The 17,563-nt window shown below is 43.1% G+C and overlaps 1 protein-coding gene across 1 annotated transcript in view; it reads right to left on the minus strand.

Moving 5' to 3' along the window:
• Positions 1–2,443: 2,443 nt before the first annotated feature.
• Positions 2,444–17,563, minus strand: part of pcdh7a (protocadherin 7a) — a 53,188-nt gene continuing 38,068 nt past the window's right edge. Inside the window, exons 5-6 of the mRNA XM_061771330.1 lie at positions 8,941–9,142; positions 2,444–6,250 (exon numbers count right to left, since the gene is read on the minus strand). Of these exons, the coding sequence (XP_061627314.1) occupies positions 5,715–6,250; positions 8,941–9,142 (738 nt within the window). The 3' untranslated portion in view covers positions 2,444–5,714. The remainder of the gene's footprint in view (positions 6,251–8,940; positions 9,143–17,563) is intronic.

A 17,563-nucleotide genomic window follows, 5' to 3' on the forward strand; every position in this document is an offset into this window, starting at 1 on the left:
AACGCGGACGAAGAAGAGCCTGCTGTGTTCATAAATTATCAGTGAATTGTGCATGAGTTTTTTAAATTTTAACAGCAGAATACTGCGGAAGGGTAGTCATGGTAATAAAACGCACACTAAAAGACATTTTAACTACAAAGATTTAAGACGAGTGGCTTTTTAGTACTGCATTTCAATTGAAAGGAATTATAACAACAACAACAACAAAAAACATCCACAACAGCATCCACTCTCTGTTAAAATAATTTATGTACAAGCAGTTGCAATTCTTCTAATGACCACACGGTGTCAGCGTTGCATACTTACGCAAAGGAAAATGCTTGCAGGATTTGACATTAGGAGTCCATCCATCCATCCATCCATCCATTTTCTGAGCCGCTTCTCCTCACTAGGGTCGCGGGCGTGCTGGAGCCTATCCCAGCTGTCATCGGGCAGGAGGCGGGGTACACCCTGAACTGGTTGCCAGCCAATCGCAGGGCACATACAAACAAACAACCAGTCGCACTCACAGTCACACCTACGGGCAATTTAGAGTCTCCAATTAATGCATGTTTTTGGGATGTGGGAGGAAACCGGAGTGCCCGGAGAAAACCCACGCAGGCACACGGAGAACATGCAAACTCCACACAGGCGGGGCTGGGGATTGAACCCAGGTCCTCAGAACTGTGAGGCTGACGCTCTAACCAGTCGTCCACCGTGCCGCCACATTAGGAGTCCTTCACGTTATTTTCTTTCATCTGTTAGCCAAAGGTAATATATATATCCATCCATCCATCCATTTTCTTTGCCGCTTATCCTCACACGGGCCGCGGGCTGCTGGAGCCTATCCCAGCTATCTTCGGGCCCGAGGCGGGGTACACCCCGAACCGGTCGCCAGCCAATCGCAGGGCACATAGAAACAAACGACCATCCGCACTCACATTCACACCTACGGGCAATTTAGAGTTGTCAATGAACCTACCATGCATGTTTTTGGGATGTGGGGGGAAACCGGAGCACCCGGAGAAAAGCCACGGAGGCACGGGGAGAACATGCAAACTCCACACAGGCGGGGCCAGGATTTGAACCCCGGTCCCCAAAACTGTGAGGCAGATGTGCTAACCACTCTCACCATGCCGCTATAATGCGCGCACACACACACACACACACACACACACACATTTATGTATATTTTACAGTGTCCTTGTCCTTGTCATGTGGGCTGTGTGATAGGAAAGGATTTGGTCGGAGATTAGTCATATTTTCGACCTTGGAATGACAATTGCGCAATCATCTTCTTTTCAGTGAGTCTGTCGTGCTTGTACATATTTCCCCATAATCATTTTCAACAGCTACAGTAAACCCATGCACGGAAATAGGAGACATTCAAGTTGAAACAAACAGACCGAAAAAATATCATCACAGAAAAGAGTCTTGTTAAAACAACAATGACAATGAATGAATAAAAACATTGCCAAGTATGTGAACTCAGGCAACAAAATGGTGAAGAACTGAGACATTCTTTCAGCATGCAGATGCTGTGGGCGTGTTGCTGAATGCTCTGAAAACCCCGCCTCCTCAGAACTTTGAGCTGTCAATCAAATTTGTGCCTTCTCTCACGGCTCCCAAGTGGGGAGAGGAGAATTCCCAGTGATGGACATTCCACACGTCTTCTGAGTCGCCATAATGACCAGCAGCCGTGCTGCCGGGACAATTTTCCATCGTTTGAAATTCAGCGGGTTAGGGTCACCGTAAGCAGCCGCAGCCGCACGACGTGCACAGGACCCCGTGTGAATCTTTTTCCCTCCTCCTCCTTGCCCCGCGACGTACGACCGGCAACTGCGAGGCTGACGGCACTGACGCTGTTGTGCCGTGCCTCCTGCGGGTACTATGACCGCAAGAGGCCACGGATCCCGTCGGGGTCGCCGCACAGTAGCCTAAATAACACCAAACACATTACACTTCAGTGAAGATGTTTTTTTTCCCGAGTTGTAGGCATAGTTCGATGGCCAATTGCATGCTATACTGGTAGTAATGGGTTTAGGTTAAAAGGAAAAAGGAAGTGGCCATTCTGCTGAATGGCCACTGCATGGAATAAGGGCGCTTGGCGTTTATATAGGAGGGGAGGGGCTCATGCTGGAAAGTATACGCCCCAACCCGCGCTCGTCACGGGGCTAGTTTTTAGCCCCGCCCCCTCAAAATCAAGCCCAGATGAGGACATTTATTTTTTATTTTTATGATCTATCTCTACAATTCAGTACATTTTCAGCACGTACCTTCAAACATATTTGATGCATTTCGGAAAAAAATCAACAAACAACAAAGTGAAATTCAACCTTAAGTGGTTCCATTGTAACTCGGTGTCCCAAACGAGGGCGTCGATAATTCCTCACTTCACTACTTTGTGCTCAAATGGTTGTTAATCGCATCTAAGTGTGTGAAAGTCTCAAAGAGCAGAGACGTGTGAGTGTTTGACGTTTTTAATGTCAAATTCAAACTTACAGGATTTGTCTTCATACCAAACTGTGTGCCGACAGGTCCTTTTCATCCTCGCCATAGCAAATGCAATTAGTTCTTATGTCATTAAGAGGAAGGGAACAGCAAAAAACAGTGAAACGCGCGTAGGAAAAGAAAACCTAGAGGAGAAAAATTATAAGAGCAAAAATTCTTCCTCCCGTTTATCTTTTTTTTTTGTTCATCGTAAGTGCAGATTTGAAGAGCTTAAGCATGCCATTGTCCTTAACGGGATCCACTTGTGTGTTCTACAGTGTAGTTTCATCTGTACATGGCTATAAGAGAAACAGCACAAGGGCGACGACAGATGTCCGCTGTCTTATCTGACAAAATGTCTCATTAGTCTGTCCCCCCGCTTGTTTTTGCAGTAGTGAAACATGTTTAAACGTGCAGTATATTATCAAAAAAAGATACACACCCAAACGGAATCATTTACAGTAAGCTCTCTTGAAAGGTGCAATAATGAAACTGCCTTAAAAGAGCAGAGTCGGGGCAAGTCCATCATCACCTTTTCCGTCACGAGATCATTCCTGGGCCCATGTCAGTAGATTGATTGCGCCTCAGTCCATCAGGGCAAAAGCTCAGAAGATTTGGAGATAAAGATGACTCCGGGAAGGAAACTGGAGCTCGGGGGTGTCCGTCACATATTTGTCAAGGTGAAGGTATATACATATATACAAAGTGTCAACTTTGATGTTATCATTGTATTTCCTGCTGTTCCATATCAAGACACTTGTCATCCTCTGTTGGAATCTTATCTAAACTGCGGCACAACCTTGGAAAAGCCCACGTTTCCAGAACAACGAGGAGACCCGACAATTTCCGCTTATGTTCACATATTGAGACGCTCATAACAAGATATGTGGAGATCAAGGGAGGAGAAGAGCCAGAAAAGGAACTCATTAAGACCGGAGGGACGTGCGAAACCTATTATCCCGACCCGCACGCTGATGACGGCAATTAAGATGTGCTGGCCTCGATCCACAGCCGCTCCTGCGTGGCAAGGACGAGCCAGTTCATGCGCAGGAAAGCGGGCACGCTCCGGTCGGCACCATTCGGTAAAAGAAATTCTAAAATAAGATTTCAAGATGTCACCAGTCCAACTGCCAACATTTCCCCATAAGCACACAGTTAAAATACAGATGTATCCATGTTATCCCAAAAAAGGCTTGTGGTTTTCTACCCCCCTGTTTTTTAAAGAGCAAAGAAGTGGTTAGCATTATCTTTCATGCAGAGTCAGCTTTTATTTGGAGTCCTTTTCCCCTACGAGACCTACTTACACTATGCTGAATATGTCTTATCTGCACGTTGGCTAATGTGTTACATACAGTAGATGGAAATCCCTTGAATGGCGCTGGATGAGATTTAAATACATTTGATGTTTTGGAAATATTGGCTGGAGGGGATCAGGCGTTAAGTGTTCCACTTGCGAGCGTGCTCGTTCCCGCATGAAAGCGAATGCCCATCGTCTTTATGTTACAACTTCACTGAAACGTGCGCAAATGTATTCCAGAACGCCGAAACGCTTTTGCGTGGCTTTGTCAAGCTGGCGTGTGTTGGCGTGCTCACGCACACGCGGGGTCAAGTAGGTGAGTGTAGAATGCTGCTTTGTTCTACATACTTTCTATACATACAGGCTGGATGCCAAGGCAATATGTTAAACACGCTATGATACTATTGATGCCGTGTGTTCTGAGTGGTTACATTGTATCATAAAAAAAAAAAAAAACAACGACACATTGTTGCACTCTGCTATTATAAATAAAGGCGAACCTGCATTAAGGATCATTAAGATCATCATTAATATTCCTGTACACTTATTCATTGGTACAAAGTCCGACGTAATAGTACAGTTGGAGTCCATTTTTATCCGTCAAGGTACAAGGTACGTCTCCAAGCTGTCAAAATGAAGTACTCCTCAAGGTATTTGAATGTACTTGTACCTTATAACGAACAACACACGATTAGGACCACAGCAAAAAAAAAAAAAAAAAAAAAAAAAGAGGCTCAAGAAGAATAAAGTCACATTATTACAGGAATAACATGTTGTAATATTATGGGAAAACATCCATTTTTATTGGAATAAAGCGATAATGTTACAAAAAAAGTCTTCATTTTCTCGGACGATGCAGTTTAATGTGACTGCCTGTTCCTGAGAAACAACTAACCTCACTGAAATCACTTAATTGCTTGAGCTTGTACAATCATTAACCTTTTTTATTTAGCTATATTTATCCGATGATATTATCTGACAAATATACAAAGAGACGGCGGATGTTGGTCTCACACTGTTGCATGTACGAATTTCCGCATTAAAATGACAAATTCACTTTTTCCTTTTCTCGTTTTTTCTCAAAACTTTTTCGACTTTATAATATTTAGAACTTTATAATATTTAGAACTTTATAATATTACGACCTTATTCTAGTACCTTTGCAATATTTTTGTACTTTTTTTTTTTTTTAACCCTGTACGCTTGTTCTCCTACAGTTTTAATATTACAACAGTTTTATTGTAACACGATGACTTTATTCTTGAAACATCACACGTCTCTGGTACTATGATGCTTTTATACTTCAACAACTTTTTTCTTCTCATTTTTTTTCCTTTCCAGTGTGGCGCTAATAAACGTGGAAAAAGAAGAAGACCGAATGCCCCAGTTGATGTGTTTTCGTACTTATCGAATCTGACTGGACGAGACTGAATGTTTGACGGTTGAGTCTTAAAAGTTTGATTTTGTCCTGAAGCCTTTATGGCGTCGTGATTTACTCAGTCTCTCGCTCTCTCTCTCTCTCTCTCTCTCTCTCTCTCTCTCTCTCTCGGGTTCACGCTCTCTATTCTTCACACAGTGGCCTCAGTGGCAGAAGGTCAGGCATGCATTGGGTTCAGGTAAAAAAAAAAAAAAGAGGAGATGAAGTGTTCCTCCCCCACATGGGCGTAATAAAATCTTTGCCTGCAGGCAATTTTCACTCGTTTTTTTTTCTTTTTTTTCTTGTTTTGTTTCTTTTTGAAAGGAAAGTACTCCTGGCAGGAGCTCTCAAAATAGTTGATCTATCACTGGCTGAAGTTTAAGTGGCTATAAATATTTGAATCCAGAAGTTTCAAATGCATGTACAACTTTCGGGAAACCAAGCAACGTTTTCCCATCCTACAAAGTCCTCGGGATGCGGCGGCGGCGGCCGGCCGGCGGGCCGCTGGAGCGACGGCTGCGTGGGGGTAGGTCACAGGTAGACTTCACGGCGTGACAAGGTGAGGCAGGACGTAGTCTTGTAGTCCGCTCCTGTCCGGGTCAGCGGGATGACCTCCGCCGGGTTCTGGCCTGCTTCTCCTCCTTCCTCATCTTGACGGCGCCTCCCGAAGCCAGCGCTGCTGAAGGTGTCGTACGACGCCGAGGTCATCTTGCGGTTGAGAAGGTTCCGATTGTGGTCGCCCACGTTCTTGTTGGCTCTTCCCAGGGTGCCCAGAGCATCGCCGTTGACTAGCGGTAACCTCTGACCTTCTCCCGCCGTGACCGCCCCCGGTTCCGAGCTCCCGGTGCTGCCGGCGCTCTCGCTGTCGCTCGCGTGGTCGTTTCTGCGCAGATTGTTGTTGTCGTCACCGGGGGCGAAGGTGGAGAGGCGCGGGGGGTCGCTGCCGTGGCGTTGGCGCTGGCGAGGGGACGGGTGAACGGGCATCCAGCAAGTGTCCGAGTGGCCGAACTCATCACACTCCCGTGTACACTTTCCGGTTAGCGCCACATCTGGCAGCTGCCTGGCATCTGAACGCACAAGAAAAAGCAACTCAGAACCCAAAAAAAAAAACCCCAAAACAAAGAAAAAAAAAAACATACAGGTGCAGTGGTATCTTGACTTACAAGTGCCCCAACTTATTTTTTGCTTTGTGCTGTCGGAAAAAAATCAATTTCAAAGGAGCTATATACATTAATAGTATTTTTTGTTGAAAAAAAACTCCTTTTCAGCCACTATTAGGAGGAGATGACACAATGCTGATTATGCCTATCAGCTCCTCTAACATGTTACTGTATTTTTCAGTATGTGATTTTTTAATATTTAGCCAATGCCCGATTAATTTTCCGTTCCGGCCCACTTGGTGGCGCTACGAAAATGAAGACAAAAAGAGGAAAAGGAAAGCAAGAAAGAACCATCGGGTTCAGCGTTATAACTCGAAAGGTTAAAGGTCGGCTGGAAACCAAAGCCATTGCTGAGACAGAGGAGCGTTATTAAAAACTAGGATGACAAATTCAAATTTAAAGACATGCAAGGAATAGATTAGTTTACACGTCTGCCCTTTAATATCCCGTGAGTGCTAGTTCAAAGGTTAGCCACGCCCCCTCATACCTGATGACAAAGGTTAGCGTTATTATCTCTGGAAAGCACTCATGTTTGGATCAATGCTGAGCTCGTGTTCAATTAAATCAGGAATAATAAAGAAGGTAGACGAGGCAATTTTCTTGCTCATCATGCTACAGCCACAGTTGGCTTTAAAACCTGTTGACTTTGTTTTGAAATTTGTTGTCAGCGTGCGGAATTATAGAAATGATAGTTTTGTCTTTTAACCCTGAGACGCAGACAAAGTGGAGCTATAAATTGGGGGACAAAATTATTTTTGTATACAGTTTGTGTAAATTACCCAGTAAGGAAAATGACTTATTACGTGGCTAACATTTGAGTTAAAGTGAATGTTTTTGTTGTTGTTGAATGGGCATTTAGCTGGAAATGTTACCAGTGGCGAAGTTGTATTAGAAATATTTATGAAAAATTGTTTCCAGATCACACAATTTTGAGGAAATAATTGTTATATTTATTCCTATTTTTTTAGGCAAGTACATCATTATCAAGTAAGTCCTTCGTTCCAGTAGTTGGCGCTACACTTTTGACACATCCGCGAATCATCACGTGCGCCAGAAAGAAAGAAAAGTCTTTGTTCACAATGACATGTTATTGTGTTAATAGAAATTTTATGTATCAAAAGTACATATATATATATATATATATATATATATATATATATATATATATATATATATATTTATAATATTGCAATGTTTTCATCTGAAAGGTCCTCATTCACTAAATAAAAATTGCTTTTATCTAAAGTCTATTTTTCTTTAACCAGTGTACAAAGTGCAACGTGCTCTATGATTAATACTGTGAGCTGAGTACTCCAGTCGTTCACATTCTGGGTCACATTTACTTACAAAAATGTTTTAGGTAATAATTTGGAAATGAAATTAAATGTTATTTTAGTAGAATATCATTTTTGTCAAAGTGCTTCTCGGTCGACCTTAAACAAGGATTACAACTTCTCCATGCTAAAGCCACCTTTTCATCTGACTGTTGGGCGAAAAGTTATTAAACTTCCCCTGCCTGTAAAAAAAAAAAAAAAAAATCCCCCACAATTCTCCTGTCTGTCTGAGAGCAGAATTAAACCGCATGCACTGTCCCAAAAGGATCTACGGTCACAGTGACCTTCATGCATTACCAAAGTTCTTGCAGCGCTGTGATGTCCTGTCCATACGCTGTGAGGGGAACGATGACAATTACGTTTTGTCTCTCTGTGACCTTGGCAGTGATTTAAAAAATGAACTAGCGTTTTCTGGTAAATTAAAACGTTTTTATTTTCATACTGAGTGACACAAAAAGTTTCCTCTGCGTTTTGTGGCCATTTCCGGTAGCCGCTTTTCCTTTCCTTTCCGGAACAAGGAACGAAGCAACAACAATGGCGACTGTGGAACACCGTCTGCTAGAACAAATGGGTGGGAGTGGGAATTTAATGGTGCGCAGTTGTGAGAACAATGTTGTGGGGGCGAATTGAGAGTCAGTATCGTGAGCCGCGAAGTTCGTACACTTGCTCTAGTTCACCTCCGTTAAAACTAGATGTCATCGAGAAGGGCCTGACAAAAACTGTAAGGTATACTGTACCAAAAAATAGCATGTTCCACAGAAGTGTACACGATGTACAGTAGATGTAGATACGTGAACTGCCTACCTACGCCATTGCCCTTGATGGATTGTGCCACATCCAACATGGCTGCCACATAGGCACGTCTGTTACCCGGATTTTGTCTTCATACTGGAAATACGAGTCCCAGTCTCTGCCTATTGACTGCGCCACAGCGCCAGTAAACAACAGCGGCCAATTCAGGACCTCACAGACGAACGGCGGTTTAAGTGACAATTTAACACGATTTTCACGGTACATTCGACATCCGTTAAATCGCAGTCTGTTAAATCGAGGTTCTGCTGCATTTGTGTGAGAGCTTCATATTCTTTCAATGGCACCACCGTTGATATCCCACCTATGCTGTATGCACATTTCTCCTTGTGTGGACATCTTGGCTGGGCCATTGAAGAACAATGCATGATGAGTGGATGACACACACAAAATCTGTCAAATTGTGTAACAGATTTTGTACGTGTTTGTGTGTGTGCGTGTGTGTCCGCTGACCATTCTCCACATGCTCCTCCTCCCCTACACTGCCCTCGGGTGTGGTGCGCTCATAACCCTCCTCGGGCAGCGGCAGGGCTCCCAACCGCGGCCCTGATGAACTCTTGCTGCTAGGGGTCTCCGAATCCTCCAGGCCGCTGTCATAGCAACCGGCGTCCTGGGCCTGGCTCACCACCGAGAAGGTCACCCGACGAAGGGTCCCCTGCGGGGCAAGCGCACACACAAAACACAAACAATATGGGATTAATCATCAGGGAGACTCCTAATCTGAGATTCTCAATCTGGGGATTAGGTACAGGCAGCGGCCGGCAAAGACATATTGAGATTATGGGATGGTGTTTATGCGCACGCCTGATACAATGCAGGATAATGTCATCTACCAATCACGGTGGCTTTTCAAACCTCTTTGCTAATCCTGTTTATATTAAAACTGTTGGGCAATGGCTGATGTTTACAAACCTTTTTGGCCTGCCCTGAGGCACTTATTCATTATTTGGAATTTAACATTGCTGCAGCACATGGGGAAAGTATAGCACTTTTAAAAAGAGTATTTTTTACCTTACGCAATTGTAGGTACATCAGTTAAGCTGCATCAAAAATAGACCTTTAAAAACAATAACACTTGATAGAGCCTGCACAAAGGTTGAGCTGTTATGAAACCTTGAAGAAAAAAATAAAAATAATAATAAATAAATAAATAAAAAAGATAGCGGAATATTACATATATGTTTGCTCTGCTTTATTTGTATTTTTTTTAAGACCACACTTACGAGAAGCATCCATCCATCCATTTTCTGAGCCGCTTCTCCTCACTAGGGTCGCGGGCGTGCTGGAGCCTATCCCAGCTGTCATCGGGCAGGAGGCGGGGTACACCCTGAACTGGTTGCCAGCCAATCGCAGGGCACATAGAAACAAACAACCATTCGCGCTCACAGTCATGCCTACGGGCAATTTAGAGTCTCCAATTAATGCATGTTTTTGGGATGTGGGAGGAAACCGGAGTGCCCGGAGAAAACCCACACAGGCACAGGGAGAACATGCAAACTCCACACAGGCGGGGCCGGGGATTGAACCCGGGTCCTCAGAACTGTGAGGCTGACGCTCTAACCAGTCGGCCACCGTGCCGCTTACGAGAAGCAGTTTATTCAATTTGCTGCGTGCACTTTAACCAGAACGAGTAGTAGCAGCAACGGATATCCAGGAGATGAAATAACATGAAGCTTTGTTTGACACAGTCCAAGAAATATTTATTTAACAATGTTTATTATTGTGGTGAAAGTTTACAGAGGTGTACATCTGTATTGAATCATACTGAGAACAGTTTCTAATGTTTCAGATACTTTATTTAGTCAAACTGACCATATTAATGATTTTTGGAACCAATATTCTATAAAGTTGTTGTATTGTAGATCTCATAAGATTGCATTGTTCCTAATGTTGAAGTGGTGAGTGTGTCTATATGGATTTGTATTATTATTATGGCTTAATTGTGCAGCTGTGACAATAGTGTGTACTCATAGGGCGCAAATGCCAGCGGATTCTGATTTCATGCAAGTGAAATTTGTCAGACTGGTCTGCGCCAAGATGGCCGTTCCGACGCAGTGAGGGTTCGTTCGTCCTTGGAGATGCGCCTGGTGGAGGACAATTTGGTGGCAGAAAGTCGCTCAACACCTATGCCTGCCACGTCTAAATACTGGCGCAAGATAGACTGCTGATCTAACACGATTTTGGTTGAATTTGAGGGGCACAGGGAGACAGATACTGAGGTTCGTGGAGATACAGTATTGAAGTCGCTGGAGTTATCACCGGCTCATTCTGTATTTAATAAGAGTACCCGCTCACATTGCCTGTTGCCGCACTGGCCAAGAGCAGTGACAATGCTCCACTCACGCACGGATCGCTGCCATTACGAGACTGCACTTACGCTACGTTTAAAGGGAATGAGAGGAGCCAAAGTCCTACTTTGCACTCAGATTTGTATCGTTTTTCACAGCTCTAAAAATATTCTTTTGGTAGCACATTGAAATGCAGTCAGGATGTGTGCACCAGTGGGCTGTTCCTGACCACCAGTGACAAAGCTCCAGGGGAAACGATGAATCAGCAAGTCCACATCATTCCCTCAAAGCGGCCATCGCACCTGCTCTGATTTCCAACACACAAATCACCTCCGTGCAGCGAACGGCGCCGAGGAAGCGAACATCACAGTGTAAATGACTCCTAGTGGCTCGGCACCCAGAAGCCAATTTCTACAACACACAGCTCGTAGCTCTTCTCAAGCCCATTCACCTCAACATTACAACCCTTTGGCTTTCCGTCAGCTTTGAAACGTGCTGTTTGTGGGGGAGGAAGAAAAGGGAAGGAGCAGGAACAACAATAGAAAAAAATTCAGATTAGGGCGGGAAAAACCTCGACTCGACGCAATGTCGCCTCGGGATAAACTGGAGGGACGCGTGATGGACGGCTGGGATAAAAAAGCCTTTTTCTTTTCTTCCAAACACAGAGGGAACATTTGAACATCTCACCTAATAAACATTAAAGTGGAGAAGACAGCAAAATGAATGAAGCAGACGGTCCCAATCTTGGTTTGAGATGAGAAAGAGAGAAAAGATGTTTCATCGTGGCTTCATCTGGGAGATACTAAATGGACAAGTTTTGGAATAAGCTCCGAATTAATTAATGAATCTGGGGTTACATTTTGTTATTCTTATATATTAGCTATATATTTTGGACAAGTCTATAGTTTAGGGGTCATCACATTTAGGGATCAAACCCTTTTGGGACAAACAAGACCAGATATCGTGAGCCTGCAGGTCCTCCATGACCTCACAAATGAATGGACAGACAATTACAAATACTTTTGCAAATGGGGACTTTGCTTATTTGAGAGCAACAAGAGGAAGAGGAAGACTGGTCGATGTGAAGCCAAATGTGATTATTTTTGGTCGAAGTTGAGTGGTTTGAGACAACAGGTTTGTTTTGCTGAATTGTTGACATCTCTAATAATTGATCCGGAGCTGCCGTCAAGCTGTTTTTTTTTTTTCTCTCACAGATAAATGAAAACTCGGGACCCCGATGACCTTTTACTGTGTACACAAGTCAGACTTCGGATGCCTTCTCTGAAGAAACATCCAAGTTTAGACTGAAGAGTGTGTAGCTATGGCAACTGAGAACCGGTTAATTTCCTCAGTCATATTACCTTCTCCACTCCTAGCTTAAAGCAAATACATTAGATTTAAAAAAAACAAAACTAAAAACTGTTTGTTACTGAACATCTGGTTATGGTCGTAGGTGGAATGAAATCTGAAAACAATTGGGAAGAAATAGTTTCAAGAATATTACAGATTGAAAATAAAACTGAAGGGCAGCTTGAGCCAAGGAGGAGGCCCTCACGCTGACATTTTCTTTGGCTATTAGAGAACTGCCTCTTGAGCATTAAGAAAGTAGAAACTATCAAATGAAGCGCACATGTGGTTGTAAAATATGGAATGAACTAGAATTTGCGGCAAAAATCAATCCATCCATCCATCCATTTACTCGAGCACTTACCCTTCGGGTGACAGTTGAGCTTTGACCCATCTTTGCTGACTTTGGGCGATTTACGCTCACATTCACACTAGGGACTATTTTGAGTCTTCAATGACTATAATATGCATGTTTTTGGAATCTGGGAGGAAGCCACATACGAACTCCATATTGGAAGGCTGGATTCGAACCTCCAACCTCAGAACTGTGAGGTGGACACGCTAACCACGAGGCCTCCATGCTGCCCTTAAGAGACGCTTGACGTCATGTGCAAATCTCCCAAAATCTTTTGTTTTGCTTTTTTTTTTAGCTCGTGTGACGATTGTGGGAATGAAAAACGATCATATTGCGACACGGGAAAGCGGTACACACTTGGGCACTCATTACAAAACAACTACGACAACAATAAGAAAAAAAAGAAGAAACGTTTTGCCTTCATGTGGAGACTCACCTCCCAAGTACAAGCGATAGTCCTCCATTAAGCACGTTTTTTATAAAGTCCATCACTCGTTATCCAAGTTGAGGGTGACACCTTTGATTGTTCCTACTGATTTACGGAGGCCAGGTTATTATTACACTTGAATGAGTTATGAATATTAAAATGTTACAAAACACTGCCTCCACTGTAGTGGTAAAGATTATGACATGACCTCCACCATGGTTCACAGATGAGCTTGTGTGTTTTGGATCATAAACAGATCCTTTCTTTCTCCATACTTTGGCCTTTCCATCACTTTGGAAAGGCCAAAGTATGGTTAATCTTGGTCTCATCAGTCCAGGAAACTTTGTTCCAAAACTTTTGTGGCTCATCTGCGTACTTCTTCGCAAAATCCAATCTGGCCTTCTGATTCTTTTTTCTGATGAGTGGTTTGCATCTTGTGGTATGGCCTGTATATTTCTTCTCTCAAAGTCTTTTTCAAACAGTGGATTGTGATAGCTTCACCCTTGCCATGTGGAGGTTGGCAGTGATGTCACTGAGTGTTGTCTTTGGATTTTTCTTCACAGCTCTCACAATATTTCTGCTGTCGATACCCTTGGCCGACTTGTTCAATGTCTGTTGCTCAGTATACCGGTAGTTTCTTTCTTTTCAGGACATTCCAAATTGTTGTGTTGGCTTCACCCAATGTTTGCGCAATAGCTCTGACCGATTTTCCCTATTCTCTCAGCTTCAAAATGGTTTGCTTTTCTCTCATTAGACAGCTCTCTGGTCTTCATGTTTGCGTAACAGCAAATGCAGTTTTCACAGGTGAAACCCAACGCCAAAAACAAGCACTATCCAATGTTTAAGCAGTCAATCTGAAAGGCAACACCTGAGCAACTCGAAACACCCATCATTCACATGTTTTAATACTTGTGCTCACTTGAAAAGTGGGTGGCTTCAAACAAAAGTGCTCTGTCCTGAGTTGTTGAACACATCTCGATGTAAATACCATGAAATAAAAGCTGGAATTCTGAACTTTTGTCTCATAGTCGTCTTCTGATCTGAAACCCAAATGTCTTCAGGATACAACAAAAACCAAGGAATTGACCTTGCCATTCCAATACCTTTGGAGGAGACTGTATATATTTTTTATTATTAGTGATCTTCAGGCGCCCGAAGTACGGGTGTGTGTGTCTGTTCCGCTACAATATTCATCAGTGCAGCCGTAATTCAATATAATTCAATTTCCCTCTGGTTCCCTTTCTGGTCCGAGGTGCCCTTTTTCATTTTTTCACCCTGCTAATTTTATTTCCCGGCCATCTTAGCCCCCCAATGAAACTCCTTCCCCCACACAGCCATCCTTCTGAATGCAGTCAACTCTGCTTCTCACAACAGTATCTCTCCCGCCTCTCTTTGGACCGGCTTCTTCCTAGCCACACTTCTTCTACTTCTTCTCTATACTAGTCAGCTTTATGACGTGCCGATCAATAATGTGTCGTTGACCTCGTTATGAGTCCCTCTCCTCTTCCCTACGGCAGGTTTTATTGACCCATAACTCCTTCACTCTTGCTGCCTCGCTTGCGCTCATCCTTGGAAGAAAAAAAAACCTACATGGGTCTTCAACAAAAATTTTAGTCATTAAATTCAATTAGTGTCCAGACTGAATGTGTTATGACCGTCACGCTTTTGCTTCTCATCAAGTCCCACCTGCTACATTTTTTAAAATTAAAATTTAAACATCGTCAATAATTTCATGCCAAGGTCTTTTTAAAGCTACTCCTTTGACTTTGCTCATTAAAATACTGTTTCATCGTTACTAAAGAGGTGATGTTTCCATTGCAGTCTGTCAGAATTATTCTAGCAAATTTCCTACAAAACTTTGTGAAGGGGTGGGTGCAATGAACAACCCATTATATTGGGGTGGAGCTTTTTGGGCACTATCAGCCGTTATTTGCTGAAAAACTCACCTTTTTGCTGTTTTTGTGCTCAGGCTAAAGCCAGGTCTAATATAAAATATTGATTTGGCCCCATGTTGTGGAATATTGGCGCTAAAGGACTAAGTTGAAGTGAGGACAGGAGCTTCATTTAGTTAGGCCGCAGCATTATCTCATTAAAACAAGTGCTTTGTTGCCACCTTGTGGCACACATAGGCAATTACAAACCTTTGGGTATGCATCATTTACAGATTTTTGCTCTTCACAGCAGTGCTTGTGTTTGTGCTTGGCTTACTATGTTGCAGTACTTTGGCCTTGGACTTTGCACTATTATACTCTCTATTTTGTCTGTTTATGACGGATGCTTTTCACTTTGTTAAGCAGATTTATTTTCTGTTGCTCGGAGTGCTATTGTAGCTGCTCCTCAGTTTTACTAGTGTCTGCATTATGCATAAGACCACACGCATGCACACACGCTGACGAATGGTGGAAAAGGTGCAGTGTTGCCTATGAATTCACGCCTGATGGAATATTAATTGAGTTTGACAGAGGACATAAAAAAAAGAAAACCTTCCCGTTCATCTGACACAGGCCATTAGAGTTCAATAGTGACACGGGAGCTTCACTCCACTCCACTGGGCTGCACGTGTGTGTTTGAGTGGGTTGGCTAATATGTATAATGTGTGCAGTTAATGCCGCTGCACTGCAAATACAAGCAATAGGAATTCAGAGAATTTGTACACTTTATAGCAAACAAAGCATGGCGTATGAAATCCTCTTGCAGATTGAAAGAAATAAAATACCTTAACATAGGTTTTATTTATCAACAAGAGCGTGATGCCATTCACACTGCGGTGTGTGTGTGTACATATGCTGACGAGCTAGACTTCACACCTTTGTGTAAGCACGCGTCATAAGCTTGCACGAGGCTTCCAACGCCCGCAAGATGTGTTATACCAGCCCGTGAGGATGCGTATGGTACGTCTTTAATGTGAGGATTTGCATGTGTGCGTGCGTGCACAGGTTGCCTGAGTCATGGAGGTAATTAGTGTGTAAACCTCCTCACCAGTCGGTTCAAAGAGAATTAACGAGCTTGAGTTAATTAAGTCTCTTCTTGTTACATGTGTCTGCATATTCAACACGTGTGTTTGGGTATATACAACATCTGCGCGCGGTCGCGTTTGTGTGAGACGTGCAGTGCAATCGGATGTGGTGTTGGTGTCCTGCGCTGCAAAATGAAGCAATGGGACCAGCTTTGTACACGTAGCAAAACAACAAACATGGTTATCAGGACGAGAAGCTTTCTTTGGGTTCTTTGCTGATTCTGCATAAATTTGGGGTTTGACGACAAGGAGTAGTCAATCCATCCATTTTCTATAACACTTGTCCTCATTAGGGTCACAGGTGAGCCGGAGTCTATTATTATTATAATTATCATAAAATCTAATAAATTCAACTATAATTTTATCCATTACTGCATGACGATGCAGTATGACATTTCCATTCATTTTTAATGAATCCCCAACGTGCCAGTACCTCAACGTGACCAGCGGTGCGATGGCCCATTCATTGCTGCTCGCAGCTCTAGTTATTATTATTATCCCGTTGACTGTGCACAAAAGGCGGGGTACACCCTGGACTGGTCCGCCAGCCAATAGCAGTTCACGTAAAGGCAAACAAACATGCGCACTCACATTCACAACTTTGGATGATTTAGAGTCTTCAGTTAACATGCATGTTTTAGAATGTGAGGGAAGCCAAAGTACCTGAAAACAACAACAACACAGAAATGGAAACTCCATTTCCAGATTTGAACCGTGAACCTCGGAACAATGAGGCAGACTTGCTAAACAGCAGTACACCGTGCTGCCCGTCAAGGAGCTGTATAATGACTAAATCAGTTGTACTTTATTATATATTAGTCTATACCTCATTGGACAATTCACTAGATACCCCGCTGTTTTTTTTTTTCTTTCAATTCTGAATGAAAATCCGACACGTATCGGATATGTACCAATGTGGGCCCAGAGTAAGTGCACGGTCGAATATATGTAATATATAATATATAATGTCAATGCATCTTGATGTCTTGGAAATACGCTGTTCGTCCTTGAATAGTAAAAATCTCTGAGTAATTAATGCCTTCCCCCATATAGTACATATTTTGTCGGGAATAACAAAACTTCTTGCAGTGTGACATAATGCACGATTAATGATTTGGCTCTAATATCCCTACGACGCCAAAGTGAAAAGTCAAGCATGTTTGATTTTTTTGGATATCTTCCTTGTAGTGTGACATATCAAAGACAACTCACCTTGACGTCGACCAATAGGATTGCGTATTGTGACCGGCACATCGCCTCCCTTGCTCGCTGTTGTCAACTTTTTTTCACGTGCACAAACCAATGCTTACTGTACCAAAGCTTTAGAGCATAAGTCGACAGCATGCCAGCATGTTTACGTACAAACGTTAGTGCTAGCACTAGCTTGCTAGGCTACGTAACGTTTTGTTGCCTGCTTCCGAGCCGTATCGTTTTAAAAGTATATCTGGATATACCTCAAGCAATCTTTGAATGGACATCTCAAAACGTCCTCACCTGAGCACGTTTCCCCCCCCCCACCCCCCACACCTTTTTGTCCTCGTTTGTCAAGATAAAGCCCAGTGATCATAAAAGACGGGATATGGTGGTATCGTAATAAATGTCGTGTAGTGTTGACACGGGATTTTTTTGGCAGTAGTCTGACG

Source organism: Phyllopteryx taeniolatus, chromosome 4 (assembly GCF_024500385.1).
Source record: "Phyllopteryx taeniolatus isolate TA_2022b chromosome 4, UOR_Ptae_1.2, whole genome shotgun sequence".
NCBI classification, from domain to species: Eukaryota; Metazoa; Chordata; class Actinopteri; order Syngnathiformes; family Syngnathidae; genus Phyllopteryx; species Phyllopteryx taeniolatus.